This window comes from Pan troglodytes, chromosome 1, assembly GCF_028858775.2.
Source record: "Pan troglodytes isolate AG18354 chromosome 1, NHGRI_mPanTro3-v2.0_pri, whole genome shotgun sequence".
Taxonomy (NCBI): domain Eukaryota; kingdom Metazoa; phylum Chordata; class Mammalia; order Primates; family Hominidae; genus Pan; species Pan troglodytes.
In genome coordinates this window covers 37,112,854-37,137,229 of record NC_072398.2, presented here as the reverse complement: position 1 = coordinate 37,137,229, position 24,376 = coordinate 37,112,854, and the positions used below count along the sequence as shown (strand labels likewise).

The window sequence follows — 24,376 nt, the reverse complement described above, 5'->3', positions numbered from 1 at the left end:
ATTAATACAAAAAATGCTGATTTTAGGGAATAGGTTCCTACTTAGGAATATAACTAATTTCAAGGAAACATAAGGATCTCTTTGCAACCCTTTCATTTTCTTGGCAGAGATAATAGAAACTGTAGCTAGCTAATGGTTAATGTGGAGTAGGAGGATACCACAGAGAGATACAAAGTGGGACACTAGAATCTTTGATAATTTCTCTTTATCTATAAAGCAAGAAACTTTAGTTACTTAGTCAGTAGCTGCCAGGTATGAGATGAGGTCAGCGGTTTATGTTTGATGGTGGTACTGATGCACACAGGCTGGAATCTTACTAGTAAGAGTCTGTAGAGGGAGGATCCTATCTACACACCACTTACCCATTCTGCATGGATTCAGCAATCCTCTTCACATGTGGTACCCAGTTATTTTTAACAAGAAAGTGATAAACTTTTATCAATCTAAGAATGTTAAAAAGGGGAAAAGGTTAAGGGTTTATTTCCATGACCTATTTCATATCAGCAGTTTTCTCAAGTTAGTTGAAATAGGACAATCCAAAAAGAGAAGGGAGAGAACTCTCACATAAATCATCACCACCAAAGGTGAATTAAGAGGACTTACTGTTAAGGAAGCAATCCCTTTGTGATAGAATTTTAAAGATTCAGCAATGCAAGAAAGTGCTGAACTATAATTTTCCTCTTGCAACCCAGTGAGACACTGTTCTGCATGTGAAAACTCCTTCAAACTATTTAGCCAGAAGTAGAAGTGTTCTGAGGCAACCTGAGTCAGCAAACTCTGATAAAGCTCTTTGGCCATGTCATGATTACCCTAAAAACAAAAAAAGAAAAGAAAAAAGAATAGAAGGAGCACACGGTGAGGTTCTTACATTTGAAAGAGTTGATGCAGCAGCTAAAAGAGAAATCCAAACCTTGGATAAGTCTGAACAATCATTCCTCATATTATGTAATTCGCTGAGACTCTGTCTAAATATTTCCTCAGAGAAAATATGCTGAGTTGCTTTTATGTAACATAATGCTTGAAATTCTTTACTAAAACAGTTCCGAAAGAGAAAATAAATGGAATCAACTATAAACCAAGTCTAGAACTTTAGCCCAAAATACAGGAAGTATAAATACTTTTTTATGTTATTCTAGATGAACTATTTAGTGGGTGAGAGAAACCCCAGGGGAGAAGGCATAGTTGTAGGGAGAAATGTGAATACCATTTAATGCCTGGGGCCAGGGATACTCAATGTCCTGCAATGCTTGGGACAGAACAGTATAATGAAGAATTGTCCTGCCAAGAGTGTGTGCTTCTCCCCCATTTGAGAAGCAACATAAAATTAAGAACATGCACTTCAATCACCTAGAGTAATGCTTCCTCAAACTTTGGTCTCTGGACTTATCCCCAAGGATTTTTTTTTTAATTTATTTTTAGTAGAGACAGGCTTTTACTATGTCAGCCAGGCTGGTCTCAAACTCCTGGCCTCAAGAGATTTGCCCGCCTTGGCCTCTCACAAAGTACTGGGATTACATGCGTGAGCCACCCCACCCGGCCAGGATTTCTGTACTAACCAAGGTTTCTATTTCCTCTCAAACAAAATTAATAAAACTTGTTAGGCTTTCCATATGGCTGAGAAGAGTACAGCATACTAAAGCTTTCCCATTTCTACTTAAGAATGACAAGACTGGGGAGAGGAACAAAGATGTGGTATACTGAGAAAGGAAGATAGAAACAGCGGGTGGTAGGTGGCCTTGGTTATAACAATACAGAGCAAAATGAAAGTGGCACTAACAACCTACAGCCAGAAAGGGCCCAGATTTTAACTTCCTCATTACTAATGCCAACAACATAGATACCATTATTTTATGATAAAAGTTAAAAATCAGGTCCTTTCCTTCCTCATCTTCAGAACCCATGACTAAAAGGTACTTCCATCTTTATTTTTAGTTTTGACTACAACTAATAATCATACAATTGAAGATACATGACCTGACATTTCCAGCAACCCAGTTCACTCAGAAGGGTAACACATACCATTCTGGAAGCCTGTCTGGCAATACGGTATACAGTCCATCCATTGGAGACACTTTCAAGCTGCTGCTTAATTACTGCCTTACTTTCCACAGACAATGCCTTCTGACTTGCAACAAAAATCACAGTAGCCAAACTCACCTAACATTGGACAAGAAGAAAACCAAGAAAATCATTTAATTTTATTCAGTGTCATTGATAACCTACCCTAAAGGGAGGAAAACTAATTAGAGCCCACTGCAAAAGAACAAAATTTGTTTTCCAATGACATTTATTTAATTTTTTATTTTGAAGTCATTAATTTATTCTATTCACTCAGGGCACTCTTTATAACAGCAAATAAGTAGAAGCAATACCCATAATATGAATAAATTATATAACATAATCAAACAATGAGATACGTAAATAAAATGGATAAACTAGCGACAGACTTACCAACATAGATGACAAGCAAAATAGGCAAAAATATGCAAAATGCAAAAGATTACAAGTAGTATGATAAAGTTTACATGAAATTAAAAATATGCAAAATACTGCGTATTACTTAGGGATATACACTTTGGTAGTAAAAGAATAACAGGCATGAGAATGATAAATACCAAATTCAGGATAGTGGTTACCTGAGAGAAGGGAGGAGATGCTATCAGCAAGGTAAACAGGGGGCTTCAACTAAACTGTTAATACCTTTTTCTTAAGCTAGATAATGAATGCAAGAGTTTTCACTGTATTATTCCTCAGATTTTTTGAATATTATGTTTCATAATTTAAGACAGTCTTAAAGTAGTACTCACAAAAAAGATATCAGGACCATTAGTTCAAAATGCCACTTCAATAAAAAATAAACTTAGCTAACTGCCTCTTAATATTTCAAAGCTGATTGATACAAAGATCCATACATTTGGTCATCAAGGTAACCTTTTCTGGCAGCAAATGATGGGATGGGGTCAATCTTTTACACAATTCCCTCTGGAGGATTAAGCATAAAACAGGCTTGAATATATTATTTCATTATATTTTTTCCCACATTCTAAATTAAGATGAACAGAACAATATGGAATGGCGACCTTACAACTTTCATTTAATTTACAATTATTTAGAATGTAGCCTACTCTCAGTCCTGCAGAACTTTTCAACTAAACATTTTATAGCTTCCACAGCTTCTGTTTCTTTCTAAGCATGTACCTTTCCCAACCCCAAGGGTCTACAGAAGCCTAAACTGGATCCTAAACAGCTAAAGAGGTCCTGGAATGGAAAACATAAATTTGGGCTAATTTATGGTCATTATTATCATTAGATTTTTAACTTCTATTTTCTAAAGTACAAAACAGGGTTTAGTTCATTATTTACTCTGTATAAGAAAGATAAAAGTTTCATTTTCATTCTGTCCTTTGCAATAAAAAAAACATGAGATTGAAGGCTTTGGCTATACTAAGCTGATTTGACAGGGTTTCGGAAGAAAGCAGTTTTAGAGGTGAACAAAACACGGCTTTCTAAATCAAAAGTGAAAAAAGTAAAAAGCTCATAAAGCCAATTCTATTTTGATATCAGCACACTCTTTGGTCTTAGGTAATGAATTTAACCTATTGTTTGTTCTGTTTTTTAAGTAAAGTCAAATAGTAATGTTGACTTAAAAGTAATTCCCACTAGACCAGATCCTAGTCATTCAAAGGAGATTCAAAATGGGCTTTTTACCAGAAGTTCTTGCTGCTTGTCTGTGGCTGATCGTCCAATCACCTTGTACAGCTCCATGAGGTCACCAAGCATCCCATCACCCAGCACTGGCAGTTGCATGGCAATGGCTGCCAGGCAATGGCACATCAAAATCCGGGCAGCGTCTTGAGCACTGTGCAATTGAGTCAACAAGGTCTCAACCACTGACTGGCTAAGATGGGGCCTGCCCTTGGCCAACTTCACCATACAGTTTAGAGCAATCTGCACGCCAAAAAGAAAATGAACTAGTTAGATTTTGAAGATACAGATGAAGCTTTAAGGAAAAGAGCTTTGTACAGGTTACTGGGGAAAATCAAGGGTGAGGTTTCTTGTAGGCATAACATTTTTCTTCATAAGAAATATGAGGTACTGAATCCCACATTAGGGTTTCTGAAGTGCACTACGTTTAAAATAACAAATTAGGACTGCACGTCAACTACTCATTTCAATCTAAGACTATTAAAATACTTTTAAGAAAGATGGAAATCATAAGGAATAATGCTGAAGAGGCAAATATAGGCCAAATGTCACCATCACTGTACTATCATTACTTTTCAGGAACTGCTTCTGAAGTGTGGCTTGTAAACTATGCCAGCATCTCCCAGAATGAAAATAAAAATATAGATTCCTGAATTAACATACGTGTGTGTGTGTGTGTTGAGGCTACTGAGGTTTCACAGTTTTAAAAAGATGGCTTAGATGACTCTAAGTACACTGAAGTGGGAAAGAGGTTCCCAATTTTCTCTTATTTCTCAACTGAAATCTAAAAACCAATTTGGCTACAGAATTTCTCCTACCAAGGCCTTCTTAAAGGCATCACTAATATCCAGCCAAAAAACTAGAAACCTAGAAATATTCCCACTTTCACATAGCTAACAGATTCTTTTGTCAAGCCTCCAATATCCACTGTTAGCACTTTTCCATTCTCTCTACCACATCATAAATCTCTTCCTAATTCCAATTTCTTGAAAAGATGGGCCCTTCAATCCATCCTTCACAATGCAGCCATGTAGCCATCAATGGGGTGTCAGGCACACACATAACTTTAGAGTCTGATAAATGCAAGGGCTGAAGCTCAGCTTGCCCCTTATTAGCTAGGTGGCTTTGAACAAGGTACTTCTCTCTCTCAGCCTTAAGTTTCTGATGTGTATAAGAGGAGAACACATTTCATTATAGGGTTATTGAAGGACTGAAAGAAATGTATATATAAGTCTTCAACAAAGTTTGGCACATAATAGACATTCAAATAACAATAATAATTACGACAAAGGTTACCATTACTTTAAAATTATATTATCTCATTACCTATAGAATCAAAGCCATAATACCATGTTATTTGATATCCTCTATGACTGAACTACTTTTCCAAATCTCAAATTATTTCACCCAGCCACAGTGGGCTAGTCACCATTCTTCCACCACAACAGGTACATTCTTACTTTCAAGTCTTTTATAACAGTGGTCATTGGGCTCAAACAATCTTTCCTCATTACTGTAATTCGATTCCATCTTTCACAACTCAACTCATATGACATTTATTTAAAGTCTTCCCTAATACCCTTGGTTAAAGTTAATCACTCCCGACTCTGACCTCTCATTAGAACTGCACTTTTTTTGTGAAATATCAGAGAATGTATTGTGTTCCGCTTGGTATTATAGTCCCCTATATAAACATCAGTAGCCTATTCTAGATGGGAAGCTCCTCTATTACAGGAACCTTTCTTGGCCATCTATGTATGTCCCACTGTGCTGAATCCAGCATTTTACTGACACCCACAATTGTTGGAAAAAAGATTTGCTTTTAAAAAAAGTCTTAAATGTACTGTGGTTCCAAGGGGATTCTGAGGATCCCCCTCAGAATGTGTTGCCAAACACATGTTGTCTACTTCCCTTCTCTACTTCTTATTAGCTTTCACTTAATGATATTACTATCTTTATTGTTCATCACTATGACCATATCACAACTTTCCTTAACCTGCTAAAATGAGCCATGACTTCCTTGAAACCACACCTTAGACAAGCTAACGCCAACGTTTATCTAACAGTTTCTTACTTCTATTAACTATGCTTCTCCTTATTAATTTTGCACCATCACAAATTATATTTCATGTTTCACTCCAAAAAGAGTAGTTTCATTTCACATTTTATTTATTTATTTTTTTGAGACAGGGTCTCATTCTTTCACATAGGGTAGAGAACAGTGGTGCAATAATGGCTCACTGCAGCCTCAACCTCTCGGCCTCAAGCAATCCTCTCACCTCAGCCTCATGAGTAGCTAGGACTATAGGTGTGCCCCAATATGTCCAGCTAAATTTTAAAAAATTTTTCTAGAGATGGGGTCTCAGTATGCTGCCCAGGCTGGTCTTGAACTCCTAGGCTCATGCAATCCTTCCACCTTGACCTCCCCAAAATGCTGGGATTATAGGCATGAGCCACTGTCCTGGCCTCATTTCACATTTTAAAAATCTTGCATATCTCTAACATGATTTCTGTAACTAAGTGAAGGTGAAAATTCCTTAAAATATTCTTCCCTGGGCTTATAAACTAGGGCTTACACCATTGGGAAATTAATGAACGCTTATGTTAAATTAATGAACATTTATGAGTTGGCTGCAGTCATTTCATCAGTTTTTTTGTGGTTTTATCAGTTAGATTAAATCAGTGTAGTTTTATCAGTTAGATTTAATCACTTAGATTAAAACTTCTAAGAGTACAGGAGCTATGTCTGCTTAACTTTGCTTTCTATTGCCTAAGACCATCATATATATCTATTACAACTTAATAAATAAAAGTTTTCACCTTTAAAGTGGCCTGAGCACCTGGACTATCATCTTGACTACAAAGTACCAGTAGGGATTCCAGGCCAAAGACAGCATCTTGTTCCAGTGCCAAAAGATCTAGAAGAAAAACAGTAAACTTTATGATGGTCAAGTGATGTGTGTACAAACACACACACATATATATATGCATACACACTCTCTTAGAAAAAACATTAAGGAGTTTAAGATACAGGGAATTATTAAATGGATGAACCTAACCTTCCTTGAAAAAGTACATGTGGCATTACTTCTAGAATGTAAAGTCTATCTTCAGACTTTATTTCTACCACTTTATTGAAGTATTTATAAAAATATACACATTAAATCAAGAGCTAAAGCCACAAAGCTATAAATAAAGCAAAACTGAAATAGTGTCACCAGCTTAGCTAAGGAAAATACTAAGAACAGCAAACTATGCAGTATGTGTTAATCTCCCTAATCAGAAATAAATTATGCAGGTCCATTTTTACCTAAGATATAACAGTTTTCAGCTTCTAATGAAAGCTGAACCACTTTTAGGAAATAATAAGGTCTCCACATAACCTTATTACTGTTTTAAGTCTGACCATAAAGAATGAACCTCTTAGATGTCTCATGAAATAGCAGCACTAGAACATCTTTTCACTACCATAGGGTTAAAATTTCTCTGAAGGTTTTAGAAAGTTCTGAATATATTAGTTACCTTTAGGTTAATATATTTCAGTGTTGAGAACACACAGCAGTTTTCTGTGTTACATGGGAGAAAATACTCTTTGCGATGCCAATATAAAACAGGCTTAATTATCCAAATCAGAATCAACTTTCAACTTTAAGAAATGTTTCCTGAGTGCAGGAGCTTGGCAAACAGAGTAAAGGCTAGTGAAGGTCAGGTTGCTAGAAAAAAACAGGTACTAGGAACAAGCAGTGCTAAAGGCTAGGGGCGATAAGAGGAACCACTGAGCTTGTAATCCTTAATGAAGATCAAAATCAGCACTGAAACAGATGGAATATCCAAAATGCATTTCTTGTTCTTGAACACAAGTCAAAAGATGTTAGGTAGACAACAAAATATGTGCATTATTTTCCTTGCATGTCCTCCTTGATTATGCAAGTCAGTTTAATGCCACATATACCTAGAGTAAATTCTGTGAAAATTTAATTCACACTGGTCTGTGAATTCACTTGCCTCTAGGTGAAACTATTTGTTATTTAAGTCCCTGGAGAACCTAAGTAAATTTTCTAGGTTTTTGTATAAGTGAACACACCACCTTATACAAAAGGGGTAGAGTCCTAAGCAATCTCTATCCACCATATATGTACCATATATGCAAAGGTAAGCAGTGGAAGGAAACGGGCAATGCTCCATAAAACCTTTCAATTCCACTCCCAAGGTCTTCATCTCTTTATTATTTTTCACAAGGATAAAGTAGTCTTAAGAACACATGCTCTAAGAACACTTTGAAAGGAGTCAATTTGTAGATCAAGGCACACAGGCTAAAAATAAGGGATTAAAAAAAATCAAACAGAATTCTGTCCAAGGTCTAAACCAAAGTTTATACATAATATCAGTCCTGATCAAACTTACCCTTTTCTTGACAAGAAACAGTTATATTAGTTAGGACTCTAACTCCATGAGCTGCAATGCCCCTGTTATTATGGTAACAGCACTCTTGGGCTAATTTGACTAAATCAGAAGATCTGGGAGAAGAACTCACATTTCCTAAAAAAGCAGAGAAAAGTAGTAGAAATTGTAATTCAAATAGTTCAAAAGCAGTTCAGCTCATAGGTTCAATTTTCTTAATTTTTGAGAAAACTCTCTAACAATAAACTTCAACAAAATTTCCTACCACAATCCCACTATCAATACATATCAGCATTTCTCTCCATTAAGGTACTTAAAATAGGTATGTGCCAACAGTTTCGTAATGACTAAGATCTAAAATCAACGTATAATTTCTTAAAAAATATTAATAAAAATTGACTAACAGTACAAAAGCCAAAACAACTATCCTAAGAGTTCAAATGAATTCTGATTAAAACAGGTATCATTATAGGCCTCTTGTCAGACAAAACCATACTTTCAAGATAGGAGAGAAAAGAGAAAAAAATTTAAATTTGCTTTTTTTTTCCATCTCAGATTGCTGACATACATTTATACCTCATATGAATTCATGAGTGTAGAGCTGGAAAGAATTTTGGGATCATCTGATTTAACACACCCTATTTTTACAGATGGAATCAAAGCCCAAAGCCCCAAAATTTTAAGAATCTTGCCATTAAGTTCATAAAACTTATCAGTCGTGTTCTAATGCCCCTGTTATTATACTCTTCTGCTTTATACCTTAAATTCCATGCTATAGATTGCAGCAATTTTTAAAATTCACATTTGAAATTCTGGAATGCAAGGTTCATGTTGTAACTATTGTAATTTACAGTAGAGAAGCCCTCAGTTATAACTGAATAAGCTTCAAGAAAATAAGGAGATTAGGGCTTGTTCAACTACTTAAAAGAGTCTCCCATTCCTGTCTTCTTTTCCTCTGCTTATTTTTCCATGATTCTCGTCAACTTCAACTTTGTTTCTCATACCAAGGGTGACCGTATTTTTTGAGGCTGAAAAGGACGCTACTAAGAATTACAATAGACATAAACCATGAATATCTGAGGTGACATGGGACCTATGGTCACTTTGTTGATTTCTGGTTTAATATAATACAAGTTTAAGAGAGAGCCTCAGTGTTTTTTGGGTTTTTGTTTGTTTTGTTTTGTTTTTTTTGAGACAGAGTCTCACTCTGTTGCCCAGGCTGGAGTGCAGTGGTGCGACCATGGCCTACTACAGATCACAGCTCACTACAGTCTCAAACTCCAGGACTCCAGTGATCCTCCCACCTCAGCTTCCAAGTAGCTGAGAATACAGGTGCATGCCACCATACCTGGCTAATTTTGTTATTTTTTTTGTAGAGATGGGGTCTTGCTTTGTTGCTCAGGCTGGTCTCAAACTCTTGGCTTCAAAAGATCCTCCCATCTTAGCCTCCCAAAGTGTAAGCCACCATGCCTGGCCCCTTCAGTGTTTTTAAGTTAGGCAAAACATTAGAAAGATGAAACTATATCTTTATTTTTTCAAAACTGTGGAAATTGTATTTCCTCTATTCTTTTTGTCCATGTGATATGGACAATGCGGAGTCATCTATAAGTTTACAAACGTGTTTTATAACTTGTTTTTTCTTTGTTTTATTCCTACCAACACTCACCATAGAAAAGTCAGAAAAAAAACCCAGAAAAATCCAAAGAACAATACAAAAATCATACCAAATTTCACAAACCAGCATGATCTTACTGTTAATTTTCTGAAATATTTCTTTTAAATCTTTTTCCCCCTATGTACAACAGTACAATTTAAAAACTCACACATAATCAGGATATGTAGATACTGGCCAATATCCTGCTTTTAAAATCTAATATTTCTGAGCCTTTTCCTATGTTTTCTAGGAATAAGATTATTTTTAATTTAATTTTTATTTATTTAGTAATGATTTTCTAAGATAAACTCACAAGGCTTACAAGGTACAACAAAGAGTAGAAAATGGTAAAAGGCTAGTGAGAGAAAAGTTTTCCTCCCCCACCCGATGTTATCAGCTTCTTGTGTATCATTCCAGAGTCTATACATTTACAAGCACATTTATTCCTTTCTTTCTTTTTCCTTTTCACATACTGTTTTCCATCTTGTTTTATTTCTCTTTAAATATTGTATCATGGAGACTGCTCCATGCCATATTTTCTTTTTAGTGAACTGCATTGATTTGTATTGCAGTGATGTGTCATAATTTCTTTGAGTCCTCTATTGATGATCTTTTAATGCTATTACATCCTCTACTAAGAAATAATATTTTGCTATTATATAAAATGGTGCTCAGAATAATCTTGTATATATGCCATTTCTCAATGTGTGACTATGTAAATAAGATAAATTCCTAGAAGTGGAAAGTCTGGGTTATCTGTAATTTAATGAGTATTTCCAAATCATCTATGTACAAGTTTAATAATTTATATTCGCAGCAGCAATGACTGCTTACCCACACCCTTGTCAACACACTATGTTTATCAGACTTCTAAATCCTTGCCAATCTGATGGATTAAAATTATTTCAAGTGTTGTTTTAAGCTGCCTTTTTCTTAAATATGTCTGATATTGAACATCTTATATATCTGAGCCATTTGTTAGTGATGATTTAGACATACTAAATTTAAGTTTGCTTTTTAAACTACTTTTGGCTACATTGAAAAAACGTAATCAACGGAAATAAAGATTTGCCATTATTTATGGAAATAATGTAACTTTGGAAAATCCTTGATTTTATTTTTTATAAATATTATCTAGTCTATTTATTTAAGCCTTTGCTTAATTCCATATATAAGCCAAAATTAACAAACTTCAATAAAAGGACAAATACCTAGCTTGAAAAGTGTTTAAGTATTATAACCCAATATAATGCTAATACATGTCTTTGGAATTAAAAAATAAAGAAAAATAAAGTTACTGTGCATGTAAGTCAGTTTGGTACAAAAAAGAGAATTCTGAGTCAGACCGCTGAGTTCAGGCCTAGGCTCAGACACTTCACAAGTATGTGAACTTTGGACATACCGTCAAACCTTTGTGAGTCTCAGTTTCAATACTTATAAACTCCTTTGCATATGCCTCACTTGAAAGGCTACTTGTATGGGAAAGCTCTCATCTATTATATGATTAAGACTTTGTCTATCACAGCTCTTTCAAAGTGCAATGTCGGTGAAGGATGTTAACTACAAGCTAAGAAACACACTGGGTGATTTATGCAGAAAAAGAATAAATTGAAAGCACCCTGGGTATATGGTACGTTGTTTATAAAGAAGGCTGTGATAATTTCTCACATCCCTTGTGGACATGCTCCTTTACCATGTGATCTTCCAATTCCATGTGACTTGCTTTGGCCAATAAAGCATTGGAAAACAGGCTGCAAGCAAAAGGTTGACAAGTGCTTTTGTGTTGGTGGCTTGCTTTCTTTTGGCTCCAACCAACGTCCTGAAAACAAACCCAAGTTACCGCACCAAGAGTCACATGGATAAAAACGGTGCCTCAGCAGAAAGCCTTTCAATTTCTAGCATGTGAATGAGGCCATCTTAGACCATCCAATCCTGGTCATACATGACCATAATCACACAAGTGACCCCAAGTGAGGCCAATAGGACTGCCCACCTGAGTACAGTCAAAATGGTTGATTGACAGAATTAGAGCAAATAAAAAGGTCATGGTTTTAAGCTACTCGGTTTGGGGTGATTTTGTTATGTAGCAATAGATAACTGATAATGTACTTCAGAGAATCACTGGAAAGCCTGCAAAACTAATAGGAAAACAAGGTCAGAAAATAAATAAGAAAAACGCCAGGGAGCAACCAAGACCATAGCCCAAAAGACCATGCATGGAATTAGTCCAGTGAGGACACAGCAGCCATTGTTACTGATTATTTCATGTCACAGCTTAACTTCTGTCACAGGGTACCAGACATAGCAAACACCCACTGCTAGAGTATATTCTGGAAACAAATGTTGCTCTGTCATTGCTACATCACCATATCCCCATTCTCTCATATCCCTACTTCCTTGTTGTTACTGGCTCCCAATTCAGTCTGTGGCATGGAAATGATTAGTTGAGTCCAAGCCACATGTAAGCACACTAGCTGGAAGGGAGGTGTGACAACAGAGTATCAGGTCTTTTTAGCTTCCTATTAAGACTTACGTGGCAGGGAATTCCCTACACCTAGAAAGTATCATACACTATGCGGCCATAAAAGGGACAAACAAATGTACATTACAGTTCTTTAATTCAAACTAACTGACTACAAAAGGAAGCAATAGAGGTTCCGCAAAACTTGCATTAAAACAAAATAACCAGCTCGGGCACAGTGGCTCATGCCTGTAACCCCAGCACTTTGAAAGGGCAAGGTGGGTGGATCACTTGAGGCCAGGAGTTTCAGACCAGCTTGGGCTGAATGGTAAAACTCCATCTCTACTAAAAATACAAAAATTAGCCAGCCGTGGTGGCGGGCGCCTGTAGTCCCAGCAACTCGGGAGGCTGAGGCAAGAGAATTTCTAGAAACTAGGAGGTGGGGGTTGTAGTAAGCCAAGATCCCCCCACTGCACTCCAGCCTGGGCAACAGAGTGACACTCTGTCTTAAAACAAAACAACAACAACAACAACAACAACAACAACAACAACAAACCCAAAATGACAAAAAAGTTTAGCTTTAAGTCTGTTACGTAAGCAAGCTTCTTACCGGGCATTAATGAAAGCATTTTAGAGTTAATCATCTTGAATAGGTAACTAGGAAAGTGTTATTGGGCTGGAGTCAAGTTTTATTTTAATTGTTTTCCAGAGAAATAATATGCACCTAAAAGGAAGCATATGACATTTGCTTTTAAAACTCACTACTACTTGACCTTTGAAATGTACTTAAATTCAAAGGGCACTTTGAGTCAGAGATATACAAAAGCAAACCAACTATTTTAAGCATCCTCAAAAATATTTTCACCCACATATAATTCAAAAAAAAAGGACGAACCTAGAAAAATATATTATTGACTTAAGATCAAGGATGCGAGATGTTGTTATCATAGGCATTAGTTAAGAAATCATGTTCAAATAAATCACTAGCATGTAATGGAGTATGAGATTTTTGAAACTTTTCCCTGATGTTAAAGTTTTATAGAAGAAACAACCTGAAACATAAATATGGATAAAGGAGTTAGCACATTATTTATATGGTATCTCCCGTCTTTTCCTTACCTGGAACTATACTGAAGTAATGTTTGATGGCGATGGTCCCTGATAGTGTGGAAAGGACAGACAACATCCCTAGTTTTAAGCTGTCATAAGGAGTCTGGAGGGCACACTCACAAAGTGCCTGGAATGCAGAAGAGAAATGAATATAGAAGTTAAAACATCAATATACTTCTTTTTTTTTTTTTTTTTTTTTTTTGAGACGGAGTCTCGCTCTGTCGCCCAGGCTGGAGTGCAGTGGCGCATCTCAGCTCACTGCAAGCTCCGCCTCCCGGGTTCACGCCATTCTCCTGCCTCAGCCTCCCGAGTAGCTGGGACTACAGGCGCCCGCTACCACGCCTGGCTAATTTTTTTGTATTTTTAGTAGAGACGGGGTTTCACCGTGTTAGCCAGGATGGTCTCGATCTCCTGACCTCGTGATCCGCCCGCCTCGGCCTCCCAAAGTGCTAGGATTACAGGCGTGAGCCACCGCGCCCGGCCAACATCAATATACTTCTAAACTGTCTACTCCACTTACATTTTCTGGCTTTTAGAAAAATTATATATTAAGGACTTTTTTTCATGTTAAAAAACTTAAATCGAGGCCAGGTGCAGTGGCTCATTCTGGTAATCCCACCAGTTTGGGAGGCTGAGGTGGGAGGATCACTCTAGCTCAGGAGTTCTTGAGACCAGCCTGGGCTCAAAGTGAGGCCTTGTCTCTACAAAAATTCGAAAAATTAGCTGGGTATGGTGGTACGTGCCTGTGGTCCCAGCTACTTGGGAGGCTGAGGCAGAAGGATCGCTCAAGCCCAGGAGGTCGAGACTGCTGTAAACCATGTTCACGCCACTGCACTCCAGCCTGGGGGACAGAGCAAGACCCTGTCTCAAAAAAAAAAAAAAAAAAAAAAAAAGCACTAGGTCAAACTTCCAAACTCTTTAGGGGAGCCTCAGGAGGCAGGATAACTAAATGTAAACTATGTTGATACATAAAAACGACACTAGGTAAAACTAAAGAATTATGAATAAAGAATGAACTTTGGTTAATAATAACAATGTATCAATATTGGTTCATTTATAACAAAAGTACTATACTATTGTAACATGTCAATAATAGGGGAAATGGTGGGGGAATGTGGGAACCCTGTGTACTATCGTCTCGATTTTTCTGTAAAACTATTCTGAAACCCCCACCATATTTTGCTTAAGAGAGATATGAATATTATTTCATATATGTGTAATTTTTAAAAACAACGGCGAATATGGAATTCTATCTAGTTTCTAAGTGAACAGAGCTATCTTCCTCCCATTTCTGGCATTTACTCTACTCTTGACCAGGTAGTTTGAAGTATTACCAAAAATAAGATGCTAGTTTTTCTTTCAATGCAGTGAACTATGAATACATAATCACAGTACAGTGACTCTTGCCTTATCCTTTATCACATGATTCTGTATCATATAACTGCATGTAATATAACAAGTCAAATAACTGTTTTGTTAAATTAATTTCCATTCTCCCACAAAGATAAAGGTTCAGAAAATAAGCAAAACTTAAAGTCTAAGGAAAAAAGTTAAAAATAACATTTCAAAAAGGGTTAAAATAAATTTAATATGACCATCAATAAAAATGTCAACAAAACTGCAGGATGATTTAGATTATCTGATTTTAAAGATCATGTGGAAAAATAAAAATCAGAAAACATCCAGAAAAACTGGCAAGGAATAGATTCAAATATATACTAGAATTTAATATATGATAATGGCATTTTAAATTAAAGATACCAGTTAATCAAAACTACAAAGACAATTAACCAGTCATTTGGTAAAATAAAACTATATCCCTGTTTTTTTTTTTATGGCAAATAAAAAACCAAAACTGTAAAAAATACTATGAGGTAACATGGAACAATACAAAGTAAAAAGATAATTGGCAAACCTAGAAAAAAATATTCACATCATATAACATCAATTAAGGACCAAGAACCTTAATATATAAAAAGTTCTGGCTGGGCACAGTGGCTCACGTCTGTAATCCCAACACTTTGGGAGGCCGAGGCAGGAGGATTGCCTGAGGTCAGGAGTTCGAGACCAGCCTGGCCAGCATGGTGAAACCCTGTCTCTACTAAAAACACAAAAATCAGCCGGGTGTGGTGGTGCACACCTGTAGTACCAGCTACTCAGGAGGCTGAGGCAGGAGAATCGCTTGAACCCAGGAGACAGAGGTTGCAGTGAGCCAAGATTGCGCCACTGTATTCCAGCCAGGGCGACAGAGCAAGACTCCGTTTCAAAAAAAAAAAAAAAAAAAAGTTCTTACTAATAGGCAAAAACTCAATAAAAATTTGGTATTTCACAGAAAGAATGTAAACAAATGTCTTTTAAATAGTCTAACCTCATTCATACTTTGAACATTTTAAATTAAAATGTGTCACTTTTTACCTATCAGATTGACCAAGGTTAAAGTTTGATAATACATAACACTGAAGAATATGGGGAAATAGGTGTTCTCATTGTTGTCAGAAGAGTAAAATGGTGTAAATCTCTTTGGTGACTCATTGGTATTAACTCTCAAAAATTTTTAAATATCCATCATTAGACCTAGAAATTTCTTTTCTGAAAATTTATGCTCACAAAGGTTGATTTTTTTACAAATATTCAATGTAGAAATGTCAACAGTAACCGTGAAAGTATCAGAAACAACCCTAATGTCCATCAGTGGGGAACTGGGTATATAAAGGAAGTAGCACACAGCTGATAAAAAAAAAAAATGCAGTAGATCTAGCTGCTAATATAAGATGTTCCCCCATATTAAGAGGTAAAAGGTTTAGAACATGCACATAGTGTATCTTCACTTGTAAAGAAAAAAAGATGGGGCATACACGTTTCCATATTGATGAAAAAGTTTAGGAAGGATACGTAAGAAACTATTAACAGTGATCACTTCTGCAGAGGAGACCTATGAGAAGAGATGACTTATATTTCACTCATGGTATACTTTTGAGCTCTAGAAATTTTTTGTCATATACATGAATACTTTTTTGACTGAAAGAAAAACCTAGTTAACAAGAAAAACAGCAGCAGCAACAAAAATTATCATGAAAGGAATGGAAATAGACCTGAAAGATGCAGTATGTTTCTGGTAACTGAAGGGAAGACAGTCTAGGTAATGCATACACATACTCTGGCAATTAGGCCAGAATATGGGGTGTTTAATTTTGGCCTAAGAGGAGATATGTTCAAAAGGATAGAGGCTAAGTAAGATGGGGGGGATTAGGCCAGATGATATAGGGCCTTAAAAGTTAGGCAGAGTAATTAAAACCTGATGAAAAAGAAAAAAAGAAGCCAGAGGAGAGAATAATGGCATCTAAAGTGTTAGGCAGGATAATTCTGGCAAATGGTAAACAAAATAAAGTTAACAAAGAGAACTGAGAGTTAAGGATGCCAACCTATAGCCTCTGGCAGTAATCCAGGCAGGTGGTCATGATGGCCTGAACTAGAACTTGGTGGCAGGAATGGAGACTAGTGAATGAGTATGACAGACATTTTAAAAGAGATTACATATCAAGAAATGAATAAGAAGGATTCAGTAAGTATTACAAACTTTCAAATCTAGTAACCAGATTCCATTTAAAAGACTGAAATTTATGGGGGATAAACCAATTTTAGAAAAAGGACAGAAAATAGGATGAGATATGAAGTCCAAGAAGAAATATCCACCAGGCATTTGGAATCTAAGATACAGCAAATTTTTAACTGGAAGACTCACATCAGAATTCTGGCTCTGCCACCTACCAACTCTGTGATCTGAGCCAATTACTGAAATATTTGAGTCTCAACTTCTTTGTCTGTAAAATGGGGTAAATATTTGTAAAGAACTGTTGATTTTCATAAAAAACACCTCTAGAAAAATATACAAAAAAATAGATACTGGTTGCCTCTGGGCAAAGGAGCTACATAGATGAGAGAACAGTAGGCGGGAAACAGTCATTATACATCCTTTTGTAGTTTTGGAATTTTGACCACATGAATGTGTTGGCATTTAAAAAACTGAATTAAAATTAAAAATCAAATGTAAGCGAGGTAACATCTACTGTCTGTAAGATTACAAAGCCACTAAAAGTCAAAGCACTTTGTGACCCATACAGGCTACTATGTTAGAGAGCAATGTAGAAGCTCAGGTAAAAGGACTAGATTGTTGGAGGCCCTGCAAACTGGTATTAAGAAAGGCCATAAGAATGACAGAATAAATGGTAGAAAGCAGAGAGCCATGGACTCAACTTGGAAGAAAAAGGGCAGTGAAGAATACAGAGAAGGTGCAGGTTAGGTAGTGTTATGAATGAGTGAGGACAGTTAAGTGCCAAAGAGGCCAAGAGAAGGGGCAGGTTGACAGTGCCAAATGTAAAGTGCCTAAGCAAAGTGACAGGAAAACAGATCAAAATGCAAGTGTATGAAAGAAAGAGCAGGGGATGAGGAAATAAAAGCAGATATAGATGCTGTTTTTGAAGTTCAAAAGAATGCATCTTTAAAAAGTGATTATTATTTAATACTATAATTTATATTTATTTATTCAAGCACTTAGGCCATTTCCGTTGTTCACTTTTTGTTACCTAAATTGGCCTGCCTTGTACTGTTAATTAGCTTGTGATTAGGACTAATATCCTAAACCAAACAGCCCCAGAAGTTAGGAACTATGTTCTATATTTATATGTATTCCATATTATGTCTCAGATTGCTCTATGTATAATAGATATTTAGCCTTCTGTGATAATAAACTAGGTGAGACATTTTATATAAAATGATAACATTAATAATTTTAAATAAGAAGAATTTTACCATTTAAAACACTGAATATTAGAAAATCTTGTGATAAAATTATTTACAATGTTATATTCTGTTTCTGTCATCTAGCACATTATTGGGAACCTAAAGCAGTCTCAGTAAATAAATATTCGTTTAAGCCTGGGCACACAGCAAGGTCCCATCTCTACTAAAAATTTTTTAAAAATTATCTAGGTGTGGTGGGGCGCATCTGTAGTCCTAGCTACTTGGGAGGCTGAGGTGGGAGAATCACTTGAGCCCCGGAATTTGAGGTTGCAATGAGCTACAATTGTGGTACAGCACTCCAGCTTGGGCAACAGGGTAAGACTCTGTCTTAAAAATAATAATAATAAAATAAAAAAACACTGATTTAAACGTTCATTAATCCAAATCAGTAAGCTTAACAGAGCAAATCACGAAGTTCCCCAGAAACGGTACGTCAATCACATTTCAATATAAAATCTGGTTCGTGGACATTACCTATTACAAAATTGTTACCAGGACCATTTTTCATAACAAAAAGGAAAAACTGTCTTTTCAAATGGAGTCCTCTGTCTCATTCATTACCACTGCCTTCTTCACTAACTATTTGGTCTACATTTCCTTCTCTACTGGCTTAACTCACTACTCAACTAGAGGCTCTGGCCTGAATTATTGTTTTCTGGGTCAATCCCTAAATAGGGGCTTCTCCTACACCCTGGAATAGGACTGGTCACCAGGGATATGTTCCAGAAAAGTATAGTAAAAAGGAGTTTATAATCTTTAAAGTAAAGAAAAATGTTATGTTTGAAAGTATTCTGTCAGAGACAGAATACCTCAAAACTTTCTGTCTCCATTGTACTAACTGCAAAGAAAAAGATTATTACAAGAACTAATTCTCAGGCTGAACTTGTCACTCCTCCTAGTCACAGGTAAGGTACAAATTAGAAGCTCTCAGAAGAGATAATGCTAAAAATAAAATTTACATCTTTGAGACTATCTGGAACAAATAATACTTTGCTCTGTAACAGAGAGGTTGCATAAATCAAATATTCTCTTCCAGTAAGACTACAGGCCAGGTGCGGCAGCTCACGCCTGTAATCCCAGCACTTTGGGAGGCCAAGGCGGGTGGATCACCTGAGGTCAGGAGTTTGAGACCAGCTTGGCCAACATGATGAAACTCTGTCTCTACTAAAAATACAAAAATTAGCTGGGCGTGGTGGCAGGTGCCTGTAATCCCAGCTACTTGGGAGGCTGAGGCAGGAGAATCGCTTGAACCCAGGAGGCAGAGGTTGCAGTGAGCTGAGACGGCATCACTGCACTCCAGCCTGGGCGACAGGGTGAGACTAAAACTCAAAAAAAAAAAAAAAAAAAAAAAGACTACAGCATCAGATATTGTAAACTATTAATAGAGATTAACACAAGCTAAGATGGTTATTTATCCCAGCATGGCATCAAAAAAATCTAAAGAAAAATATAAACACACTAAAAAATGTTTTTCCTATGAAACTATTGTTTTTGACTACCGTAATAATAATAATATACTTGGACCTTGATTTAGGCCCTTCCTTCTTTCAGGTTTTTAAAGGTATACAGAATGAAAGCTATTCATTTAAACCTGAAATATCTGATTCCATCTGAAAATTATAATACTAACCAACAAACCAGAAAAAGTAGCAATGGAAATGGACACAATGTGAACCTGAAATACTAAAACTCAAAAACAACCAGCAATGATAAGACTGGCTGAGAGAAAGGCAGAAAGTAACAAAAGAAGGAAAGACAAAAGGAGAGAAGGAAGAAGGGAAGCCCTACAATTACTCTTGGTAATTGTAAAATAATGATGGAAGAAATAAGTAAAAAACCTGTTATACAATCACTCTTGGTAATTGTGAGTAAAATTCAAATTCAAAATCAACACCTTATTACTTTAGAAAAGGTTAAATCGTTAGAATTGTTTTCCCCTGCTGTATTTCAGTATTTTCAAAAACATATCTAGGCTATAAAAAATGATTAATTGACAACATCTGTTTAATTAAAATCAACATGCTCAGGATTCAGCCGCAACGGAAAAAACATTTTTTTTTTTTTTTTTTTTTTTTGAGATGGAGTGTTGCTTTTGTCACCCAGGCTGGAGTGCAATGGCGTGATCTCAGCTCACTGCAACCTCTGCGTCCCTGGTTCCAGCAATTCTCCTGCCTCGGCCTCCTGAGTAGCTGGGATTACAGGTGCATACCACCACACCCAGTTAATTTTTGTAGTTTTTTTTGTTTAGTAGAGATGAGGTTTCACTATGTTGGCCAGGCTGGTCTCAAACTCCTGACCTCAAGTGATCCGCCCGCCTCCACCTCCCCAAGTACTGGGATTACAGGCGTGAGCCACTGTGCCCAGAGGAAAAAAATTCCTCATGAAGAAACAAACATTAAAAAAAAAGTATGTTCAATAAAAAAACAAAACAAACATAAAAATCCATAAGAAACATAAATCAGAATAAAAATTCAAGATATGGTATAATGAAGAAATAATAGCTGTGAAATCAACAAAACAATTGCATGTAACTAATTGTTAATGTGGTTGTAAAGCTCAATGCAAATATTATTTTTAAAAATTATTACAAAAAAGAAACTTCATAGTATTAAAAAAAAAGATAACTGGCAATTAGATTCCAGATTACTTTAACATGATATGGGGTGAGGGGAAGATGAATGGCAGCAGAAAAGAGAATTAGGCCTCTTAAAATTTGCAACATTTCAGCCATCATAATTTTCATTCTTAATGTTAATAATTATGCCTAATTAGCACATTAAAATCTTTCAACTCACTAGAGGAAGACAAGAACAAAGAAAACTTGATCAAAATAGCAAAGAAAAGCAATGGGACAAAGGAAACAGAAAGCATTACAGACAGCATAAAATAATGATGGAAGAAATAAGCAAAAAAACTTGTTATACCAATAAATGTAAACAACTTATGGTACATATTTTTAAAGACTCGAATTAAGTCAAAAGAGGTAAATTGTTTCTTCTTTCTTTATTTTACCTGACAGCAATAACTTCAGCAACAAAAGAGGTAAATCTAACTATAAGGATCATACCTAGATGACAGAGAAAGGTTAAACGGATAATAAAATTGGCAAAGACAAAAGATACATGCAAAGAAAAACAAGCAAGTGGCAATATTAACAAAATGAATGAGGCCAAGGCTGCAAATAGAACAGAAGATTCTTTTATGCAGATAAAACTCTCTATGGAATAAGATAGCCCTAATATTTTTTAATTGAAATGGTTAGATATTGCTGTGGTCTGAATATTTGTGTCTCCCCGAAAATTCCTATGCTGAAATCCTAACCGCCAAGTTGATGGAATTAGGAGGTGGGGACTTTGAGAGGTGATTAGGCCATAGGGAAGGAGCCCTCATGAATGGGATAAGTAACCTTACAGAAGAAGCACAAGGGAGTGTGGTCACCCCTTCCACCATGTGAGGGCCAAAGCAAGAAGACAGAAAGTGGGCCCTCACCAGACACTGAATCTGCTGGAGTCATGATTTTAGACTTCCCAGCTTCCAGAAAAGTCCGAAATAAATTTGTGTTACTTGTAAACAACACAGGTTATGGTATTGCTACAGCAGCCCAAATGAACTAAGAAAAATATAAACTGGAGTGAGAAACTAAAGACTATCAAAATTTCACACACTGAAAAGAGAAAAAAACTAATTTAAGATATAGTATACCTAAGTAATATCACCAATAAAATAAGAGTCAACAGAGCTTATAGAAAATATGTCTTCTGGCCAGGTGCGGTGGCTCACCCCTGTAATCCCAGCACTTTGGAAGGCCAAGGTGGGTGGATCACTTGAGATTGGGAGTTCAAGACCAGCCTGGTGAACCTGGCGAAACCCCATCTCTACTAAAAATATAAAAATTAGCCAGGCATGGTCGTGGGCACCTGTAATCCCAGCTACTCAGGAGGCTGAGACAGGAGAATCGCTTGAACCCAGGAGGTGGAGGCTGAGGTGAACTGAGATAGCACCACTGCACTCCAGCCTGGGCAACAGAGGAAAACTCCATCTCAAAAACAAAGCAAAACAAAAAAAAAAATGTCTTCTTTTCAAACCCCTGAACTGTTTACAAAAAGTGATCCTACAATGGGCCACAAATAAACTTTAAGAATGACAAAAAGCAACAACAAAAATTCCACCAACAAATATGGAAAACTAATCACTTCAAAAGCAGAAAACATTAAACTAATGCCATGGTCAAAGAAGAAATAAAAATTGCTCTCATGGATATTTAAAAAAATCACTTACAGTAGCATTAAGACCATGAAATATTTAGGAATGTATCTAACAAAATATGTGCAAGATTTGTATGCTGAACTAAAAACCACCCATGTGGCCTGGCGCAGTGGTACACGCCTATAACCCCAGCACTTTGGGAGGTCGAGGCAGGCAGACTGCTTGAGCCTAGGAGTTTGAGACCAGCCTGGACAAAATAGCGAGATCTCATCTCTACAAAAAAATACAAAAATTGGCTGGGTGTTGGTGTGCACCTGTGGTTTCAGCTCCTTGGTAGGTTGAAGTGTGAGGATCGCTTAAGCCTGGCGGGGGTCAAGACTGCAAAGAGCCGTGATCGCACCACTGCACTCCAGCCTGGGCACTGGAGTGAGACCCTGTCTCAAAAAATAAATAAATAAAAATAAAAACTACTGATAAGATGCGGGATAAAAGACTACAAATTGGGTACAGTGTATAGTGCTTGGGTCATGGGTACACCAAAATCTCACAAATCACCACCAAAGAACTTACTCATGTAACCAAACACCACCTGCTCCCCAAAAACCTATGGAAAAAACAAAACAAAACAAAAATACCACTGATGAGAAACTGAAGAAGAGCTGAAAAAAAAAAAAAAAAAAAAAAGAGAGATAGGCCAGGTGCAGTGGCTCATGCCTGGAATCCTAGCACTTTGAGAGGCTGACATGGGCAAATCATTTGAGACCCGGAGCTTGAGACCAGCCTGGGCAATGTGGCAAAATACCACCAATACAAAAATTAGACAGGCATGGTGGCGTGTACCTGTAGTCCCATCTACTCAGGAGGCTGAGATGGGAGATCACCTGAGGCTGCAGTGAATCATGATTGCACACCATTGCACTCCAGCCTGGGCAACAGAGTGAAACCTATCTCCAAACAGAAAAAAAAAAAAAAAAAAAGGGAGAGATGTACCATGTTCATGGATCAAAAAAACACAATACTATTGGCCAGGCACAGTGGCTCTCACCTATAATCCCAGCACTTTCGGAGGCTGAGACGGGCAGATCACTTGAGATCAGGAGTCTGAGACCAGCGTGGCCAACATGGTGAAACCCCCGTCTCTACTAAAAATACAAAAGTTAGCTGGGGGTGATGGTGCGCACCTGTAACCCCAGCTACTTGGGAGGCTGAGGCAGGAGAATCGCCTGAACCTGGGAGGTGGAGGCTGCAGTAAGCTGAGATCACACCACTGCACTCCAGCCCTGGTGACAGAGCAAAACTCCAACTCAAAAAAAAAAAAACCACAATACTATTAAGATGTCAATTCGTCCCAAATTGATCTTTAGATGTAAAGACGAACAAAAATCCCAGCAGCCTTTTTTTTCATAGAAATTTACAAACTGATTCTAAATTTTACATGGAAAGGCAGTAGACCTAGAACAGCCAAATTTGAACTCTTGGCCTCAAGTGATCCCGCCAGCTCAGTGTCCCAAGTAGCTAGGACTGTAAGTGTATACCACTACGCCTAGCTGATTTTTAAAATTATTTTTTTTGTAGAGACAGGGTCTCACTATGTTGCCAAGGCTACTCCTAAGCTCCTCACCTCAAGTGATCCTCTCACCTTGGCCTCTTAAAAGTGCTGGGATTATAGGCATGAGCCACCACATCCCACCCAGCGTAACAATTTCGAAAAAGAAATACAAAGGTAGGGGACTCACACTATCTGATTCCAAGAGTTGCCATAAAACGATGGTAATCAAGACAGTGTATTATTTGCACAGACCAATAAAACAGAATAGAATTTGGAAATAAATCCATACAGATATGGTCAACTGATTTTCAACAAAGATGCTAAAGTAATTCAATGGGGAAAGAAAAGTTTTCCCCACAAAATGGTGCCACAACTGGCTATCCAAAGCACCTTGATGCCTACCTTGTACCATACACAAAAGTCAACTCAAAATGGATCACACAGGGCTATATATAAAACTTAAACTATAAAACTTTTAGGAGAAAACTTT

The 24,376-nt window shown here is 36.9% G+C and overlaps 1 protein-coding gene across 3 annotated transcripts in view; it reads right to left on the bottom strand.

Moving 5' to 3' along the window:
• Nucleotides 1-24,376, bottom strand: part of INTS7 (integrator complex subunit 7) — a 95,239-nt gene that overhangs the window by 33,228 nt on the left and 37,635 nt on the right. For all 3 annotated transcript variants that reach the window (XM_024351534.3, XM_063790699.1, NM_001280517.1), the window contains 6 exon segments: nt 13,341-13,458; nt 8,110-8,244; nt 6,526-6,623; nt 3,709-3,948; nt 2,020-2,157; nt 604-810 (listed from right to left, as the gene is read on the bottom strand). In XM_024351534.3, coding sequence (XP_024207302.1) covers nt 604-810; nt 2,020-2,157; nt 3,709-3,948; nt 6,526-6,623; nt 8,110-8,244; nt 13,341-13,458 — 936 coding nt within the window.